The following is a 21913-nucleotide window of genomic DNA, read 5'->3' on the forward strand; positions in this document are numbered from 1 at the left end:
GAAATATTAAAAATAAATTATATACTTAAATGCTATGAGTATCTGTCTCTCCAAAAATAAAAATAAAAACAAAAATACACACAAAAACAAAAAAAAGCCCCAAAATACAAAGCTTGCATCCAGAATACCTATGTATTAAAAATTTCCTATACAAATGATTCGAAAGTTTGTATCCTCCTTCTTCAAAAATGACCAGGGCCTTTAGGGCAAAAATGATACCACTTACCTCACAGGGGAATTCCGTGTTTTAAATTAGGTAATGCAGTTAAGCATACTGGCTCACAAGTGTTCAAATACTGGTTACTGTAACAGGGTTTCTCAGCCTGGGCACTTCCGACATTTTAGGCCAGATGACTCTTTGTTGTAAGGGCTGCCCTGTGTGCTGTGGGAAATGTAGCAATGTCTCTGACCTCTACCCACTACATGCCAGTAGCAGTTTCACTCAACCCCCACTGGTGACACTAAAAAATGTCTCCACAGACTGCCGAAGATCCCCTGAGGGGCAAACCTGGCCCCAGCTGAGAATCCCCGACATCCACCTTTTTCGTCCACAGGTCGGAAAGTGACGGGCTGCTACTCAATCCTAAGTCATCTTACGCTCTGAACTGTTTACTGACTGATCCTGACCACAAAGAAACCACTAAGAATATGCATCTAAAACTCAAAATTCCTAAGAAACGAAGAATTTTTTAAACTTTGTCAAAGACAATATAAATGACTTTTTTTTTTTTGAGATGGAGTTTCACTCTTGTCACCCAGGCTGGAGTGCAATGGCGCAATCTTGGCTCACCGCAACCTCTGCCTCCTGGGTTCAGGCAATTCTCCTGCCTCAGCCTCCTGAGTAGCTGGGATTACAGGCACGCGTCACCATGCCCAGCTGATTTTTTGTATTTACTAAAAATACGGGGTTTCACCATGTTGACCAGGATGGTCTTGATTTCTTGACCTCGTGATCCACCCGCCTCGGCCTCCCAAAGTGCTGGGATTATAGGCGTGAGCCACCGCGCCTGGCCTTTTTTTGAGACAGAATCTCGCTCTGTTGCCCAGGCTGGAGTCCAGTGATCTTGGCTTACTGCAACCATCACCTCCCAGGTTCAAGCAATTCTCCTGCTTCAGCCTCCTGAGTAGCCGGGCTAATTTTTCTATTTTTAATAGAGACGGGGTTTCACCATGTTGGCCAGGCTGGTCTCAAACTCCTCACCCCAGGTGATCCACCTGCCTTGGCCTCCCAAAGTGCTGGGATTACAGGCGTGAGCCACCGTGCCCGGCTCATAAATGACTTTTTAATTGGGCATGGAGGAGAGAAGGGTAGAGAAGGCAATAATGCTACATGACAGAGAACTACACTCATCACGTGACAGAGAACTACGATCTCTTTCAAGGAACTAAAGTAATTAAGAAAGTATCTAGTTTTTATGGGTGAATTTACTTCTCCAGCACAAGAAAACTTACATCCTAAGTAACTTAAAAGTCTTTTTATTAATAGATGACATCTCAAAACCATTCTTCATAATCTGAGAAATCATGAGAGACTAGGAAAGACAAAAATTGGAGCAAGTGCTGCTCCAATTTTTAGAAGCAATAAAGAGCTGGGTGTGGTGGCTCACACCTGTAATCCCAGCACTTTGGAAGGCCAAGGTGGGCGGATCATGAGGTCAGGAGTTCGAGACCAGCCTGGCCAACACAGTGAAACCCCATCTCTACTAAAAATAAAAAAAATTAGCTGGGCATGGTGGTGTGCACCTGTAATCCCAGCTACTTGGGAGGCTGAGGTAGGAGAATCGCTTGAAACTGGAAAGCCGAGGTTGCAGTGAGTAGAGATCGCGCCACTGCACTCCAGCCTGAGCAACAAAAGCATAACTCCGTCTCAAAAAAAAAAAAAAAAAAAAAAGCAGCAACAAAGAGTAGGCCAGGCGTGGTGATTCACATCTGTAATCCCAGCACATTGGGAAGCCAAGGCAGGTGGATCACTTGAGGTCAGGAGTTTGAAACCAGCCTGGCAAACATGGTGAAACTCTGTCTCTACTAAAAATACAAAACAAAATTAGCGGGGTGTGGTAGTGAGCACCAGTAATTCCAAATACTTGGGAGGCTGATGCAGGAGAATTTCTTGAACCCAGGAGGTGGAGGTTGCAGTGAGCAGAGATCATGCCACGGCACTCCAGCCTGGGGGACAGAACAAGACTCCATCTCAAAAAAAAAAGTGGGGGGGTTTGATAAATCTGACACTAATTCACTGTCAAAAATGGATGATTGGTAAGAAATCAATTATAGGCTGCATGTAGTGGCTCATGCCTGTAATCCCAGCACTTTGGGAAACTGAGGTGAGAAGACTGCTTGAGGTCAGGAGTTCAAGACCAGACTGGGCAACATAGCAAGACCCCCATCTCTACAAAAAATTTAAAAATTAGCTGCTCATGGTGGTGCATGCTTGTGTTCCCAGCTACTCCAGGAAGCTAAAGCAGGAGGAACTTTTGAGCCCAGGAGATCAAGGCTACAGTAAGCTATGATCATGCCACTGCACTCCAGCCTGGGTGAGAGTGAGATCTCTTACAAACAACACAAAAACATGAAAAAAAAAAAAACAATACCTAACCACCCCCACCCCCGGCATCCATGGACACACACACAGTAGCTGGAAATCCGCAAGACTGAACCTTAACCTTCTTCAGTGATGGAGACTACATCCTCCTCAGCCAGCAGACTGAAATACGCAGTAGGCATTCAGAAAATGCTAAGTGGACAAAATTCCTATGGTTTCACATACAAATGTAATTATCCTTCATCATCATCTTCCTTCAAACTCAACAGAAATGAAGAAACTCTTCCTTCTAACCAAGGATAAGCCCCTTATGCCTCTATTCTAAATCCAGTACCATCCTGCCTCTTTAAGGAATCTTGTCTATTGGTTCACTTTCCCCTCTCTCTACATCTCCAACTTGACCTTGTTCTCTGGCATTTCCAACTCCAGAAAGAAACATGCTCAAGTTATCACTTAGCTTTTAAAAATCTTTCTTGAATCTCTTAACCACCTTCACTGGCTATACCCTCTTTCTCCTTCCCTTCACAGATAATCTTGAAATAGCACTGAGAATCCTCCACTTTTATACATAATTTGTCTGAAAATCAAATTTAGATGCCCATGTTTTAAGAGAACTAAAAAACTTGTAACACCAGCTGGGCACGGTGGCTCACACCTATAATCCCAGCACTCTGGAATACCAAGGTGGGTGGATCACCTGAGGTCAGCAGTTCGAGGCCAGCCTTGCCAATGTGATGAGACCCCATCGCTACTAAAAATACAAAAAAATTAGCCAGGCATGGTGGGTGGGTGCCTGTAATCCCAGCTACTTGGGAGGCTGAGACAGGAAAGTCACTTGAATCCGGGAGGCAGAGGTTGCAGTGAGCAAAGATCGTGCCACTGCACTCCAGCCTGAGCAACAAGAGCAAAATTCCTTCTCAAAAAAAAAAAAAAAAAAAAATACATAACACCAATTTCTTTTTTTTTTTTTTTTTTGAGACAGAGTCTTGCTCTGTTGCCAGCTGTGGTGCAGTAGTACGATCTCAGCTCATTGCCCGGGTTCAAGCAATTCTCCTGCTTCAGCCTCCGGAGTAGCTGGAACTACAGGCACGTGTCACCACACCCAGCTAATTTTTGTATTTTTAGAAGAGACAGGGTTTCACCATGTGCCAAGGATGGTTTCGATCTCTTGACCTCGTGATCCACTCGCCTTGGCCTCCCAAAGTGCTGGGTTTACAGGCCGTAACACCAATTTCTAATGGCACTTCCCTTTTAATCTATGCAATCTGTAAAGCCCCATACCCAATATTCCTTCCACGTTGTTTAATTTTGTTCTTTACCAACTCAACATACAACTGTCTAAGTGCCATAAATGTTCAGTTGAGACTAAGTATTTGCTGTTACTAGTGTGCTTAATTCACTTCACTTTAAATGCATTAAATTCATGAGAATTAAACATATTGTTAGGGTATGTTTTTCCTTTTCAACTAATTTGTATAAAATAAGGATGACAATGAAATATTCAAATAAATACAAACCACATGACACCTATAAATGCCCATTTGTCAGCTGATACACCAAATAAGAAATTGACAAAAGCAAGCATGTACGCACATTGTGTTTGAAAGTTCAGGCTGTAATCCTCAACAACACAGTGAGACCTGGTCTCTACTAAAAAGCAAAAGACTTAGCTGAGCATGGTGGGACATGCCTGTAGTTCCAGCTACTCGAGTGGTTGAGGCAGGAAGATCGAGTGCCAAGGAGGTTGAAGCTGCAGTGAGTCATGATTGTGCAACTGCACTCCAGCCTGGGTGACAGAGCAAGACTGTCTCCCAGAGAAAACCACACACACATACACACGTTCAAAAAGAAGGGAATTCCTTATAGTCTACATTCATTGTCCTGTTTCCTCATTTCCCATACATTCTAATCCTGTTAACCAATGTCTACCTGTCATCCACCCCAATGAAGTTAAACTCTGAAGGGTCATCAGACCCTCTGGTTACTAAATGAATACTCTGATGTCTCCTCTGCAGTATCTGAGAGAACTGAGCACACCTCCAGGGAGAACTGTCACTTCCTTCAGTTTCGATGTTAAGCACTCTGCTGATTTCCCTCTGTTCCATCGATGCTTCTCATCGTCTTTTCCTGGTGCTCCTCTTCCTCCATTCATCCTTTAAATGTTAGCGTGTTCTAATAATGTGTGTCACACTTTTCTAATGTCCTTCAGATTTTCAAACCTATGCCATTGTTCATGTTACACATTCAACCACCCCAACAGCCCCTAAATCTGAAAGCGATCTGTCTTCTAGACCATTTATCTAACTGCCTGAAGACATCTTCAACTTGGTATTCACAAACAACTTAAACGCCGCAGGGTTCAAACTGAACCCTATCTTACCTCTATAGACCTGCTCTTCCTTTTCTCAGTGTCACCACCCTCTACAGTATTTCTCAATGAAACACAACTTCTCATTAGCACCACCTCTGCCTCCAAACTGCTACTCCCCCTTTCCATGGCCAGTAGAAACCTTAGGTCATTATGACAAAAACCCACCAATTCCCAAATGTGTCCTGAAAGTGTTGATAATCCCTGAGAAAGACTCCTTCCTTCCTCAGCAGACGCAATCAACCAAAGCACATTTTTTGCTGGTGGTGGTCGTGCTGAGTCTTTTGGAGATGGAGTCTCACTCTGTCACCCAGGCTGGAGTGCAGTGGCGTGATCGCTGCTCACTGAAACCTCTGCCTCCCAGGTTCAGGCGATTCTCCTGCCTCAGCCTCCTGAGTAGCTGGGATTACAGGTGTGTGTCACCATGCCTGGCTAATTTTTTGTATTTTTAGTAGAGACAGGGTTTCACCATATTGGCGAGGCTGGTATTGAACTCCTGACATCGTGATCCGCCCACCTTGGCCTCCCAAAGTGCTGGGATTATAGGCCTGAGCCACCACGCCCAGCCCCTAAGGACTTTTAAAACCTGTCTCTTCTCCATCCCCACTGGCAAGGCCTATGTTAGGTATTCTTCATTTCTAACTAAATCACTGGGACAGCTCCATAACCAATCTCTCTTCTGGCCCACCTTTCACTCCTGTCAAAAGACCACAGCGCTTTGAGATGGGCCTTTCAAGCATGAATCTGATGTCACTTTCCATGTGAAAATTCTTCCATCATTTCCAATTACTTTTTGATAAAATTTGCACTTCTAGTCAAATGAAGTCACTTGCAGCTCCTCAAAGGTGGAATGTTCCTTCACCTCCCGGCAAGTGAGCATGCTACGCCCTCAACCTAAAATGACTTCTTTGTTCCCCCGGTCTTGAAAACGTTGTGTTCATTCTCCAAGGCTCAAAAACTGTAACCTTTTTGAAGGGATTGCAAACTACCCCAGACAGACCAAAGATGCTCTTGACGCATGCTCTCAGAGTAAGTAGTCAAGTGTTTTTGAATAAAAAAAGTTTAACTCAGAAAGATTAATAATTTATAAATGAGTTGAAATACATTAAGATTGAACAAGGATAAAATGTCAATTGTCACACGCAGGAAGAGATGCCCTTTAGAAATAAATTTCTAAGCGACGAAGAGAACAGCTTAGCTAGAGAGAGGTGGTTTAACGTAGTCGTTTAGAGTATGAGTTTTAGTCTCTTAAACCCCTACTCTACCACCCATTCAGTGACCTTGGGCAACTGGGCTGATTTCTGTTTGATTCTGTTTGAAATGAAGATAACAATAGTACTTATCCTTACACGGTTCTTCTAAGGACTACATGAGTTAATATATACAAAGCATTTATAATACTACCTGGCAAACAACATATCAGTCTTTACTATTATCATTATTTTAAATCATATAAAATTGTTATTTTAGATTCTGAAGCAGTATTGGAAAAGACAATCAAGTCAGTGATAAGGTTTCAAACCAGTTAAGTGGAAGGAAAATACAGAGAAAGAGAGATTAGCAGGTCCCGGTAACAAACAGTATGGCAAAAAATTGAGATCCTGGGAAAATAAATCTTTAAGTCCTTACAGTAAAATGTGAAATGCAAACAGAGATACTCCTCATGTTATTCTTTCAAAAAGAATCGACAAGAATAACATGGGATTTTACAACACATCATCAGGTGAATGCAGGATGAACAGGACATGAACTGAGCCAGATCTAATCCTAGTCCGTAAGAGAAACAAAATGTTGCCAGCTCACTAGGGAGGATGGAATGGTGATTAAAACTCCTATTCACTCGCACCAAATTCCTTCTCGTAGAGGACAGTTAAAAAAATAATAATCCCATACACAATGTCTTTTTTTTAACTCAATCTCAACACATTTTATAACAATGAAAAAGATCCAAAATAACGTTATATAGAAGTCTGTTCATACAAGGTTCAAAACCAGTGCTCACACACTTTCAAACTATTCAGCAAATAAAGTGTGTTTGTCCACCTGTCTATTGAGATACAAAGAAAACATGGTAAACGCTCACAACTGGGAATGCAAGGGAAGAAAATGCACAAGTTCAGAGAACTATTTGCAAACTTTTTGTAGGTTTGATATTTTTCAAAATAAAAAGAGTTAAAAACACAGACAAATCTAATTTATATTGTTTAGAAACACAAACACCATAAGCCGGGCGCGGTGGCTCACGCCTGTAATCCCAGCACTTTGGGAGGTCGAGGTGGGTGGATCACGAGGTCAAGAGATCGAGACCATCCTGGTCAACATGGTGAAACCCCGTCTCTACTAAAAATACAAAACATTAGCTGGGCATGGTGGCCCGTGCCTGTAATCCCAGCTACTCAGGAGGCTGAGGCAGGAGAATTGCTTGAACCCAGGAGGCGGAGGTTGTGGTGAGCCGAGATCGCGCCATTGCACTCCAGCCTGGGTAACAAGAGCGAAACTCCGTCTCAAAAAAAAAAAAAAGAAACACAAACACCGTTAGTAAAAAAATAAGAATGTGCTTATCAAAGTTCAGAATCATTTCCAACTCTGGGAAGAAAGATGAACTTCTGCTGAGCGCGAGCCTCACCGGCGCCTTCTGATGCTGGCAGGCTCTTCACCTGGCTGTCTCAACGCACGAACTTTCCTTTGTATTCATTACATTCTCTATATAAATTATTTGCATTTTTTTCTGTATGCACATTTCACAAGAAAAAGGGTAAAAACAATGTGATGAGGTATATAAAGATACAAATAAAAATATACACTTGTTAGACATTATTTGAAAATGCTGCTTTTGCTTTATAACAAGCAAACAAGCTATGAGGCTTTTGCTATGAGCCATTTACTTGAGATCATTTACCAAAAGGCACTTACTGAGGACCAATTTTTGAGGCCAGCAATGTAATACTGCCACCTTATTTTTACATGACTTAGTTCTTTCCTTATATAACCATCAATTCTGAATCTGCTTTAGTTTGGTATCTGGTAATACATCATACATAATTTCTATTGTTCATGTCTAAAATGTGTCTATTTTTCCATAGCTTTTTCTGATTTCCTCATTAGGATTTCATAGCATCTTTTGTGATATTGTCAGAAGTTGGTCAGAATTTGACATTCTTGTCTTTTTTTTTTTTTTTGAGACAGAGTCTCACTTGTTGCCCAGGCTGGAGTGTGATCGTAACTCACTGCAACCTCTGCCTGCTGGGTTCAAGCAATTCTCCGGTCTCAGACTCCTGAGTAGCTGGGATTACAGGCGTGTGCCACCACACCCGGCTAATTTAAACTGATTTTTAATACTGTGATATTAATTCATCTGATGGGCTCCTCCTGTGTCTTCTAAATCAATATTTCAATCATCATCATGTTCTTCATTTCTTCTGCAGCTTCTTCTACGGCTGGAACTTAGATTATTTTCAATATTTTCTGTTCTGCCTGGTTCTTTACTGAACGGAATAGCAATGTCGTCTTCTTTCCACATTTTGCACAAACCTCCAGTTCCTAGGCACATGGTCTACACGTTATGTGATATGAATCCTCCAATGTCTTTTGTAAACATTCAACACATTTTTAAGGTTTTGACAGTAGTTTATATTTGTTATATTTTACATGCCACTCAAGAACTTCTTTACAGTGCTGACATAATCCATCATGAACTTTGGGTGTGTGTGTTGTTTTTTTGAGACAGTCTTGCTCTATGGCCCAGGCTGGAGTGCCGCAGCATGATCTCAGCTCACTGCAACCTCTGACTCCCAGGTTCAAGCCATTATCTTGCCTCAGCACCCCCCCAATCCCCCACCCCCGAGTATCTGGGATTACAGGTGCCTGCCATCACACCCAGCTAATTTTTGTATTTTTAGTAGAGATAGGGTTTCACCATGTTGGTCAGGCTGGTCTCGAACTCCTGACCTCAAGTGATCCATCTGCCTCGGCCTCCAAAGTGCTGGGATTACAGGTTGTGAGCACCAGGTGAACTTGTCATTTTTGAAGCTAAATGTATTCTGGTGCTTCTGAGGCCTGGAATGAGGCACGTTGCCGTTCTGGGAGCTCTTCGCCAAAACCACAATCACCACTCACCAGGAGCAGGCAAAAGCCACAATGTCTTACTTTTACTTAGAGACAGCTACAGGTAGCACAACATAACACCACCACACAGAATGTGAAGGCATAAGGCCTGAGACGTAGCCTCAGTTCCAGTCCAACAACCCTCCAGTTAGGTGACTTTATTAACCAATCAGTCTCTCTGGCTATGATGGAGAAGATAATATGGTTTTACTTAGCCCAAAGGGGTTGTTATGAGAACCAAATGAGATTTTATACATGATCATACTCCAAACACTATAAAATTATTCCTAAATATTAGACTAAATGTTTAACAAACGATGTTCAAATCAATTGTAGAGGTGTAAGATTCCAGCTGAACCACAGCCCACAAGAAAATGACCCATAGACCTTTAGTCTAATGAATGTTCAATATTGGCTCATGCCTGTAATCCAGCACTTTGGGAGGCCAAGATGGGCAGATCACCTGAGGTCAGGAGTTCAAGACCAGGCTGACCAACATGGAGACACTCCATCTCTACTAAAAATACAAAATTAACCAGGCATGGTGGTGCATGCCTATAGTCCCAGCCACTCGGGAGGCTGAGGCAGGGGAATCACTTGAACCTGGGAGGTGGAGGTTGTGGTGAGCCGACATCGTGCTATTGCATTCCAGCCTCAGCAACAAGAGCAAAACTGCATCTCAAAAAAAAAAAAAAAAAAAAGTTCAGTATGGCCCTGAAATGGTATGGCTGCTAAAGAACATAAATAATCTTTGATCAAATTAACAGAATGAACAGTCTCACGAAAATAATAGATCCACGGTACTCTACATCAAATAGCCTCCTTTTGAAATATAATGTTCAACTTTATGGGCTCTATTTTTAAAGAAATTGGAAATGTGTTTAGGGGGAGAGTGGCAGGAATAACAAATGTCTCCTGTAAAAAGAATAGTTAAAATAACCGGAATGCTGGCCTGGAGAAAAACAAGGGGTAACTAACTGCTGGTGGACCTTCCATTTTAGCCTTTGTCTGTGTTGCACTGGAAGACATGGAAGAGCAATGGTGGAGTCCTAAAGACAAAGGGCTGGCGCAGCAAGGAGGAATTGTGGCGTAACAAGTAAGGCTGCTCCGTGATAGGAACGGGCAACTTCCCACAACAATGTACATCCAGTCCCCGCATGCTCAAAGGGAGAAGCTGAATGAGCATCAGGTCAGGATACTACTTTGGGTAGGTTAAATTTTATAGAGGACTTGCAAAACCCCTTTGAAATTTAAGATTCAGGCAATTATCAGAAATGACAGGCTGGGTGCGGTGGCTCACGCCTGTAATCCCAAGACTTTGGGAGGCCAAGGCAGGGTGATCACTTGAGGCCAGGAGTTTGAGTCCGGCCTGGATGACACAGTGAGTCCTTATCTCTACAAAAAAATTAAAAATTAGCCAGGCATGGTGGCACACGCCTCTAATCCTGGCTACTCCAGAGGCAAAGGCAGGAAGATCACTTGAGTCTAGGAGTCTGAGGCTGCAGTGAGCAATGATCACATCACTACACTCCAGCCTAAGCAAGAGAGCCAGATCCTGTATCTAAAACAATTTTTTTTTTTTTTTTTGAGACGGAGTTTCGCCCTTGTTACCCAGGCTGGAGTGCAATGGCGCGACCTCGGCTCACCGCAACCTCCGCCTCCTGGGCTCAGGCAATTCTCCTGCCTCAGCCTCCTGAGTAGCTGGGATTATAGGCACGTGCCACCATGCGCAGCTAATTTTTTGCACTTTTAGTAGAGACGGGGTTTCACCATGTTGACCAGGATGGTCTCGATCTCTCGACCTCGTGATCCACCCACCTCGGCCTCCCAAAGTGCTGGGATTACAGGCTTGAGCCACCGCGCCCGGCCCAATTTTTTTTTTAATTAAGTCAGATTACTAATGCAGATGGCAATAGAGGAAGCACCCTCTAAGAAATAAGGTTATAGAAAGTGAAAAAATACCAGCCTGGGCAATACAGCAAGTCCCCATCTCCACAAGAAATTAAAATAATTAGCCTGGCATGGTGGGGCTTGTCTACATAGTTTCAGCTACTCGGGAGGCTAAGGCAGGAGGATCACTTGAGCCCAGGAGGTCAAGCCTGTAGTGAGCCATCATCGCACCACTGCATTCCAGCCTGAGCAACAGAGCAAGACCTGCATCAAAAAACAAAACAAAACAAAACAAAACAAAACAGAGAAACAAAAAACATGGACAACACCAGTTCTCATTTTAATTAGCACAGCTGTTTATAAACAAACCACAGTGCTGTCGCTGTCGTCTCTGCCAGTTTGTTTTGGGCGTCTTACCTCTTCTCCTATGATCTTCTAATTCCTCTCTGCCAAGTCTTGTAATTTAAGAGCCCTGTGAACTCTTAGAAAAGCTATTAAAAAAACTGTTTTCTTTTTTGCCGGGCACGGTGGCTCAAGCCTGTAATCCCAGCACTTTGGGAGGCCGAGGCGGGTGGATCATGAGGTCAAGAGATCGAGACCATCCTGGTCAACATGGTGAAACCCTGTCTCTACTAAAAAGTGCAAAAAATTAGCTGGGCATGGTGGCGTGTGCCTGTAATCCCAGCTACTCAGGAGGCTGAGGCAGGAGAATTGCCTGAGCCCAGGAGGCGGAGGTTGCGGTGAGCCGAGATCGCGCCATTGCACTCCAGCCTGGGTAACAAGGGCGAAACTCCGTCTCAAAAAAAAAAAAACTGTTTTCTTTTTAATTAAACTCTACAAATAAGCAAGTCATTACATTTCCTGATACCTAACACCAAAGCAAAACAAAACAAAAAGTGTGATTTGTCTCTTACTAAACTTTTTCTTTTTTTAATTAATAGACTTTTTTAGTTTTAGGTTTATGAAAAAGTTGAGCAGAAAGTAGAGATTTCCATATTCCCTCTCTCTTCCCCAGTCAGTTCCTACTATTTTTAACATCTTGCTTTAGTGTGGTAGAGTTTTTATAATTGATGAAACAATATGAACACATTATTATTAACTAAAGTCCATATTCCACATTACAGTTTATTCTTTGTATTATACACTGTATGGTTGTGGCAGGGGGTCTTAAATAATATTTTCATTGTAGTTAAATACACATAACAAAGTTTATCATCTTGACCTTTTTGAAGTGTGCAGCTCAGCAGTGTGAAGTATATCCACACGGTTGTACAATCAATCTTCAGAATGCTCTTCCCGCAAAACAAAAACTCTACATCCATTAAATATGACATTTTTTCTTAAGATCAATACTTACTAGATAACAGTAAACATAATTTTTAAATATAATGCTTTCAGGTTTCTCAATTTTTCCTGTAATCTAAAATTCCAATTTACCATATTAATATATCCCATAGCTATAAAAATTTAATTTTGCTCAATTTTTACCACATATAATAAAAACTAAGATTCAGTATCATAACTACATATTTACCCAAAACAGCATTTATTTTATGCTCCAATAAAAGGTGGAGATTTAACTAAGAAACAGGTTAAGTCCCTTTCAATCAACATTTGACATTCACATTATATTTAAACATATCAAAATATGACAAAATAATTATTTTAATACATACATGAAAATTCAAAGACTTTAACAGATTATTTGGGGAAAGGAAAGAGAAAAAAAGAAAAAACATCCCAGCTAACTGGTGGCCCCAGACAGAGAAACTAATTGTAGGTATCCCGGCTTATTTTGCTTGCAAAACAAGGATTTTTCCTTTAAGAATATAATCCAATCGATAGTGAACAATCGAGCTGGCAAGGAGGCTTTATTATTATTTTTTATTATTATTATTATTTTTTGAGATGGAGTTTCACTCGTTACCCAGGCTGGAGTGCAATGGCACGATCTCGGCTCACCGCAACCTCCGCCTCCTGGGTTCAGGCAATTCTCCTGCCTCAGCCTCCTGAGTAGCTGGGATTACAGGCACGGGCCACCATGCCCAGCTAATTTTTTGTATTTTTAGTAGAGACGGGGTTTCACCATGTTGACCAGGATGGTCTCGATCTCTTGACCTCGTGATCCACCCACCTTGGCCTCCCAAAGTGCTGGGATTACAGGCTTGGGATTACAGGCTTGAGCCACCGCGCCCGGCCGGAGGCTTTATTATTGAGAATTTTGCTTTACAAACATTTTATGACTCTAATCAATTCAGTCATGTTTAGTAACTCATGGGGCCACACTGCGTTAGAAACGTTATGCATTTATCCCTTCCTCTCCAGCTTTCCATCACTTCCTTGGTCTAATCCCTATTCACATAACCTGTTTCTCAACACTTCCCCCCCTCTAATTTAAAAAATAAAGAGGAATTAGTGGAAAAGGGCCCTGGTGAGCGTTTTCAACTACTCTAGCTTCAAGAAACCCCAAAAAACCCTCATTGCCTTTTACTGGGCAAGTTACGTAACCTTCCTGGGCCTGTTTCCCCATCTTCGAGTTCAGCTAGCGCTGTATGACTGTATGTTTGGCACAGCACACAGCAGGTGGTAAATTACTGAATGAAAGAATGAATAACTCAAAAAATCGGGAAAACTCCCATGAGGTAGTGCTATGGTCTGGATATGGCTGGTTTGTTCCCACCAACACTCATACTGAAATGTCATCCCCTGTGGTGGTGCCGTAAGGTGGGGCCTGGTGGGCCGGGTTCCAATCGTGGGGATGGACTCCTCAAAAATGGCTTGGTGCTGGTCTCCTTCTGCAACTGTGACTTCCTGCCAGAGGGAGCAGGTGAGTCCCTGGAGTGTGTTACTGTGGAGTGTGGCTTCTCCTCCTGTTTGGTCTCTCTCTTCACAGACCTCCCCTTTGTCATTCTCTGCCATGTTATGATGCAGCAGAAGCATTGTGCAGAAGCCAGGGCCATGCCCTTCAACTTCCTAGCCTGCAGAACCATGACCTAAACTAATCTCTTTATACGTTACCCAGTCTCAGGTATTCTGTTATAGCAACATGAAATGGACTTACATACAGACAAGACAAGCAGTATATGTACAGCACAGTGGTTAGCACGGTGCCAGGCACACTAAAAGCTCACATTAAATGGAAGTCATTGCCCTCATCAAAATCTTCACTGGGTCCTCATTTCCCACAAATTCCACGTTAAACCTTTCGGTCTCCAAAAACAAAACAAAACCCTTTCTGATTTCAAAAGAGGTCTGTGGTTATTAAGCCTTCTTGTGGCTCACCAATTTATAATCTCCAAACAAGCATTCCCATTAAAATCAAACCAACAACTTCTATCTTGCACAAAGCCAAGCTTATTGCTTAAGTTTTAGACCTTCATTCATAACTATCTTCTCACTGGAATATCTTTTATCTTCCCCTGTCCAGCCAAATACCAAATACTTTAGTTCATATCCCACACTGTCCAGGAAGAACTTCCCAACCACTCCCACTTTTATTCATTTCTCCTTTTCTCTAAAACCCCTACATGGTTTTATTATTCTGTAATTATCTACTAGCACTGTCTAATCTTTTCAGGTAATTTGCAAATTACACTGTATCTAAATTACACCAAATCTTTTACTCTCATATCCCTTAACTATCCCCAAAAGCAAATGTACAAATATAAATGGATTGATCTAAACTGTTACAGTGGTTATTTCTGGATAATAAGATTATGAATGATAAGCATTTCCTTCTTCATCCTTATGGTTTTCAAATCATAACAAAAAAGAATAAATTTATCTGGCATTCTATGACTTAGAAATCTTATAATGCTATTTCTACAAATGCTAAGATCCTAAAATATTTTTGGGATCATGGAATGAATGAATGAATGAATGAATGAATGAATAAATGTCGGTGGAATTTTAACAACTATCTTCTATACTGACTATAGTTTTTATAAAACAAAAATCAGTGGTTCACATACGGTACCAAAGGTACACTTATTATTCAATGTGCATGGTATTTTCTGCTTAAAAGTTCCCTTTTTCTTATTTTTTCAATAATTGGTATTTTCATGACTTTATGCTCAAAACACATAACTTTCTATTACAAAAATGACACTGTCAATGTATTTGAACATATCTGAAACATCAAATATAATTTTAAAAAATTCTTACCTAATCCTTTTTGTCCTGGATTCTTTGCAAAATTAAAAGTAAACTGGTAAAAATCCTTAAATCGTGCTGGTTCCTTCAGTTCTTGTTCCATCTTGGGTATCTGGGCCTTTAGCTTTTCTATGCTGTCACATCTACATCATAAAATTAAGTTTATAAAAGATTAACTTTTTCGGTATAAATTAGTAACTTATTTATTCCCATGAAGGCTTACATTTATTTCCTAGAATTTCTTTCTTAAAAATCAAATAGTTGGAATTCAATCTTTCCATATGACATAAATATAAACAAGCATGGGCGTTAGCTGCAGGAAGAATAGATCTGGAGGGATTAAATGTTCTAAACAACGACTGAAAAGAACGAGGATCCGTTTTAACTACATAATCCACTAGACTATCAACACTTTCACTAGCAGAAGTCAGCTTCACAGAACAAATAAGAATGCATAGTAATCAGCAGAACAATCATTTTAAACTGTGTTAGACACTACTAACATGGTATTAATCATGTCTACTATCTAAATTAACTACAGCATGGTCTCTTGCTTATGAGGAAACATTCCTTTTGAAAACCTGCTTCTTATTATATACAAAGTAGAGTAGTAAATAGGTGAACCTCCTACCACCTCCAAGTGAATTATCTCAGATTAATAGTAAGCTTTTTCTGTATGTGTGAAACATTCAACTTTCAAAGAGTTTGGAAAGCTCTAAGTACCAAGCCTTACTTTCCTCATACAGCCTTATGGTAGAAATACTCTATTTCTTATACCAAATTTTTTCCTTCTCATCATTTTCTGTTTTTATTTTCCTTCTATATTCTTTGTAACACCTTCCAGACCATTAGTTTGTAAATTAAAATTTTGATTTGAAAGTTCATTACACATTATGTGAATTAAGTTTCAAATTTTTAAAACCATTGCTTCTGTTAAGTTCTGGTGAAACCTGTCCTAGCACAGAAAATCCCAGTAAGTTCAGGATGGGCCTGGCTTTGGCTGAAGGGCACAGTGTCCAGGCCAGTTAATTCACTGCCTCTCAGCTTTAAACCTGCCCTTCTTTGCCCTACTTTGTGATATTGGACTACAAACTGTGAGACTTCATTTTTCTTGCCAGCTGGCTCAGTGTTAGGCTGGAAGAGGAAGAAGGAACTTTTCTCATCCCAGTCTGTTGTCTGCAGAGGGCCAGGGTTTTAGTGTGTGGGAAGATCCCAGCAGTATCCACCAGTGGTAGCAATCTCACGGCACACAGCAAGCAGCCTCTAGGCAGTTTTTTCACCAGCATCACAGGTGGCCAACCCTCTCCCCCAGCCCCCAGGTCTGAATCTCAGCCTTGTAGGGATCTCCTTAGCTTCTCAATTTCTTGTCTGTTCACTTCCCTCACCTCCCAGAGGTGGTAGCAGCTTGCTGCAACTGATAACTGTTACGTTGTGGAGTTTCCTTTTATCCCTCTGACAGAGTAAAGCAATTCTTAAGTTTTCCCTGTTAAAATTATTGGTGTGGTTTTTGCATCTTGGCTGGACTCTGACTGATTGCAATGTCTCTCAGGTTCAAATGATGACTCTAATACTACCTAATTAATTCTATATTTTCTCTGTACCTCAGCTTCTTCATCTCTAAAAGGGGGATAGAAAGACTACTCTCAAAAAGTTGCTGTGAAGAAGCAGGTGAAGCACTTGGCACAGTTAACTGAAATAAAATAGTGTTCAATAAATGTTAGCTATTATTACTCAATAGTGGCCAACTAAAAACAGAAAGGGCCGCTACCTACCAACAGACTGATTACTTCTGTCTGCAACCTCATTAAATATGAACAACTAGAGGTCACAGTAAAACCTCTACCCATGACTTTTCAATTTCTCCAAAGACATTCAGCTAATTGGCTGTCAAAGTATAAGTGAAACAAGGGGTAACTTCTAAAGTATCTTCCAGTTTTTAAATTCTAGGATTTTATAAATGCAGGGTTCACAGTGTCACATTAGGAAATAACTTTATTAGTTATTTATTTATTTATTTATTTATTTTTTATTTATTTATTTATTTTTGAGACGGAGTTTCGCTCTTGTTACCCAGGCTGGAGCGCAATGGCGCGATCTCGGCTCACTGCAACCTCCGCCTCCTGGGCTCAGGCAATTCTCCTGCCTCAGCCTCCTAAGTAGCTGGGATTACAGGCACGCACCACCATGCCCAGCTAACTTTTTGTATTTTCAGTAGAGACGGGGTTTCACCTTGTTGACCAGGATGGTCTCGATCTCTCGACCTCGTGATCCACCCGCCTCGGCCTCCCAAAGTGCTGGGATTACAGGCTTGAGCCACCGCGCCCGGCCCTTTTTTATTTATTTTTGAGACAGAGTCTCGCTCTGTCGCCAGGCTGGAGTGCCGTGGCACAATCCTGGCTCACTGCAACTTCCGTTTTCCGGTTTCAAGCAATTCCCCTGCCTCAGCCCCCCGAGTAGATGGGACTACAGGCATGCACCACCACGCCCGGGTAATTTTATTTTTAGTAGAGACAGGGTTTCACCATGTTGATCAGGATGGTCTCGATCTCTTCACCTCGTGATCCACCCACCTCAGCCTCCCAAAGTGCTGGGATTACAGGCATGAGCCACCGCGCCAGGCTGGAAATAACTTTAAAACTTGGTCATTTCACTTTTCCATGTTAAATATTATGCACAATTTTAATACTAATGAACCTGCCTTAGAAGTAAATGAGGAGAATATATCCAAAAGGAATAGGCTGTACTAACTACACAAATAACCTGACAAGCCCAGAAAACCATGTAACATGGAAACAGGCAAGTTAATCCACTTCGATGTATACCAATGTTTGTTGGCCAGTAAATCTTTAAATTTACATTTTATGAAACATTTTTATAAAAAATCATAATTCAGTTCCACAGTCACATATTACTTTCCTATTGTAATTACATACTCACCCTAATTCTGTCATGCCATCCATGAACTCCTGTTTGGAGAACTCACACTGCGTGGCGGCTCTGAACTTCCATGCAATAATCAACACACTAATGCTGGCTGGATCGAGTGCCAGGTCATCACAGAATTGCTGTATACCATCTATTCCAATTTTATTCTCATCTTGAGGATCTTTAAAAACAATAACTCGATATTAAAGTAGTGTTATATTATGCTACATTACCAAAACGGAAAAAGGTAATGCTTTACATTCCATTTTTCAAATGACCACAAAATACGGAAGACATGAAACAGTATTACTCCAACATAGCCCTGCCCATTATTTAAAGCCGCTTTCCTCTCTTAAAAGCATTCTTAAAGTGGACAAAAGATACTTGCAGATGGATACATGATTTTTAAAGTCTCATTTATTCATGTGAAATATGTCCCACACTTATACACAGTCAGAAAATCAGACATTCGCATCTAGACACATGGGATTCTAATATAGCCATGTTTTGCTTAAGTGGGTGTTCGGAACAGAAATTCTTTTTTTTCTCAGAACAAAGTTCATTTTACCACAACAACCACTTAAGAGTATCAGAAAAATTATAAACTAAACTATGCAATTCAACCCTAATCTCAACAATGTAAATAACTGTTGTTTAAAAAAAATCAGTATTTACTTATCAGACAGGCAAAAAATTTAAATAAATGAAACAAACGGGAAGAAGCTCTTGTGCACTCCTATCAAATCTGATTTGCTAGCATCTTTCTAAAAGTAATCTGACAATATCTCCAGCAACAAAGATATGCACATTATTTGACTTTGGAGCACAAGTTATGCATAAAATATCCCATTTTCAGAAAACCTTTGAAAGAAACTCTGTAAATATATTTCTGCATAAACATAAAAGACATGAAAGAATCCATACCAGGCTATTACTAGTTACTTAGGAGAATTAATAAGGAAAAGACAGAGAAACTATTAACCTTTTCTTATTCACCTATTAAGCAGTTGAACTTTTTAAAAGGTATGCATTACTTTGTAATTCTTTAAAGATTTAGTATGCAGGTTTTCTTAAAGGCTGGTTCAGCTGAGTTTCATACACATGAGGGGAGAAAAAACAGTTGCCCACCCCCATTCTCAACTTGGACAATGGGGGAGGAAAAAAAGGCCAAGAAGAAATCTCAGTGAAAAGAAAATAATTTCTCCTCAGACCTCTTGAAACAACTCTAAGATCTACAGACCTCTATTGGATACATACACCCAATTTATGTTACATATATAGTATTTGATATCTCATGAGCTGATAATTTGGAAAAATCTGGTCCAAAATTTATTTCAAGTCATAAGCAAGCACTCACCTTTGTATCTATTGTACAGTTGTTCTAACTTCTTCCTGTCCAACGATCCTTTTACACTCTCTCGTATATAAAGTTCAGGATTTTGGAAAAAATTATCTGTTGCGACATCTAACTTCCAGTCATTTTGAGATAGACAACTTACTGCTGTTTTTTCACTAGATTGTGTGAAGATCATAAACTGACGAACTTTATCCTTCTGCGATGATTTCAACTTGTTCTATTAAAACCAGAGAATCAACTGAAACTTTATGTAAAATCACTTAAGACTAAATATTTCCATATGGCTAACTAAACGTTCTTAGTAATATTTTTTCCTTATAAAACATTAAAACATTTTAGTTTAAGATTTATTTTTGATCTATTATTAATCAGAAAGACTAACTTTTAAAAAAATCTGAAACACAAGATTTGGTAGTTTTGGAAAAGTGAAGGAAGCTAACCAGCCAGCGTTCCTCCTACAGTGGGTCCTGAGAGCGTCCAGAAAGGCTGAAGAAGGAAGCACTGCCTCTCTGAACTCCACGAAGCACTACGTTCTGAGATGGATGCCCGAGGAGACACAGGGAAAAGGTGAAATGATCTGACCAGTCAGCAAATGCCCAGGGAACCAGGAGTTTAACAGGTGTTTACCGCAGCCCTAATACCCACTATAAAAGGGGATAGGGTGGGAGGAGGGGTCCTCCCCAACACCACCCACCTTGTTTTCTTGCTCTTTTTACCAAATTGGAGAAAGCAATCAAATATGAGTATTCGACATTTCCCCTAGCTGTATTCAGAAACCAAGAAAATTATTAACAAAATTTCCTATTTTCATTCAAATCAGAAGATGCATCCTTCCTACTGAAATCAGTTTTATTTTTTTCCCCTAAAGGGATCACCTCATTGCCTTAGCCAGAGCCCAGCAGAGGCCCTTGCTCTCTCCACACAGCCCTGCTACCTCTTCTCAGACAGGGGAAGAGATGAAGAGATAATCGCCTCTTCTCACTTGCTGTACACCGTCAAGGATTCATTTCTCATCTGACCTAAACCCACAGCAAAAAAAGGCGGGATCCTGTCAGGATCAGGGACATGTTCTCCCTTCCCTCCCAAGCTGGCCTCCTAGCATCTGCGGGCTCACCACTGTGACTCTTCCTCTTCCCAAGCTCCAATGCCATCTCCTAGCAAAATACTTGGTTTTTCCTGGGCTACTACCATGAATGAAGAGGGGAAACTTGAGTAGGCTACTCATGAATAGATACAATATTCTGTGGTTTAAGCAACACAGTTGCGAACCCCAGATTCTCTCATCTAGCCCAAACAGATCATAAACATCAACTTCCAGATTAGACAGATCGGAGAACCTTAACCTTCTGGCATTTGTTCAAAAAAATCATTCAGGTTGTTATTAGTAGAAATGAGACAAACACAAAGAGATCTCATGAATCTGAGTAATCTTTCCATAAATCACACTGCTTGCTGTACATATTTACAAAGTTTTTGAGATTTATAACATATTTCCACCAATCACAGTAAAAACAAGACTATGCAAATCAAAAGTATGAAAACTAACCCTATTGCAATATGAAAAATGTCTATGCTCTAGAGTCTGCCAGCCACACCCCTCTCTTCATAAATATGTTAGTTAAGATTACAAATTAAGGCCGGGTACAGTGGCTCACTCCTGTAATCCCAGCACTTTGGGAGGTCGAGAAGGGCAGATCACAAGGTCAGGAGTTCAAGACCAGCCTGGCCAACATGGTGAAACCCCATCTCTACAAAAAAATACAAAAATTAGCTAGGCGTAGTGGCACGCACCTGTAATCCCAGCTACTCAGGAGGCTGAGGCAGGAGAATCGCTTGAACCCAGGAGGTGGAGGTTGCAGTGAGCCGAGACTGCACCACTGCACTCCAGCCTGGGCGACAGAGTGAGACTCGAGACTCCATCTCAACAACAACAACAAAAAAGGATCACAAATTAAAATCTCAACCTCCGTACTCCACTAAAATTGAGAAACTCTGAATTTATATACATTCAGGACTCTTCTGCTACTTCACCAATAACTCTACAACATCTGGACATAGTCATATCCCAACACAACCCTCAAGTGTCCAGGTGTCCAGGATTCTTCCCTTTTGAAAACTGTCTCCTCGAGATTGACTGTTCAACGACAATGAATTCACAATGAAATCAAATGCCAAGGAAGGTAACTGTTCTAATTTAATTTTGCTTAAATGAAAGTTAACAAGAAACTGCTTTGATTCCAACTTTTGTTACGAAAATTATTTTAAAACTTAGTATACCTTTCTTCCTTGAGCGACAGAGTGTACTAACACATTTCGTACTCCTCTGAGGAACAAGAGGTGCCAAAGGGTCACTGGGGTCGCCAGTGACCACTGTACAAAGGCACAAAGAGTGCTGGAGATTGACCTGGAAGTACACCAACCACAGACCACATCCTGGAAATTACAGGGGTTTATTTATTTTAAAGACGGGGTCTTGCTATGTTACCCAGTCTGGTCTTGAATGCCTCAGCCTCCCAAAATCCTGGGACTACAGGAGTGAGCCACTGCGCCCAGCCTGGAAATTACTTTTTAATTA

The 21913-nt window shown here is 41.0% G+C and overlaps 1 protein-coding gene and 1 pseudogene across 3 annotated transcripts in view; both read right to left on the reverse strand.

Annotated features, from left to right (window-relative positions):
* The window catches only part of DCUN1D1 (defective in cullin neddylation 1 domain containing 1), a 44766-nt gene that overhangs the window by 9763 nt on the left and 13090 nt on the right, over nt 1-21913 (reverse strand). For 2 of the 3 annotated variants that reach the window (XM_039478884.2, XM_010337607.3), the window contains exons 2-4: nt 19339-19555; nt 17994-18162; nt 15069-15199 (exon numbers count right to left, since the gene is read on the reverse strand). In XM_039478884.2, the coding sequence (XP_039334818.1) occupies nt 15069-15199; nt 17994-18162; nt 19339-19555 (517 nt within the window). Of the gene's footprint in view, nt 1-15068; nt 15200-17993; nt 18163-19338; nt 19556-19778 lie in introns of all 3 variants that reach the window. The other variant, XM_010337608.3, reaches the window with a different exon arrangement.
* On the reverse strand, nt 5-9022 carry LOC104651224 (uncharacterized protein C9orf85 homolog pseudogene; annotated as a pseudogene).

Source organism: Saimiri boliviensis, chromosome 8, assembly GCF_048565385.1.
Source record: "Saimiri boliviensis isolate mSaiBol1 chromosome 8, mSaiBol1.pri, whole genome shotgun sequence".
Taxonomy (NCBI): domain Eukaryota; kingdom Metazoa; phylum Chordata; class Mammalia; order Primates; family Cebidae; genus Saimiri; species Saimiri boliviensis.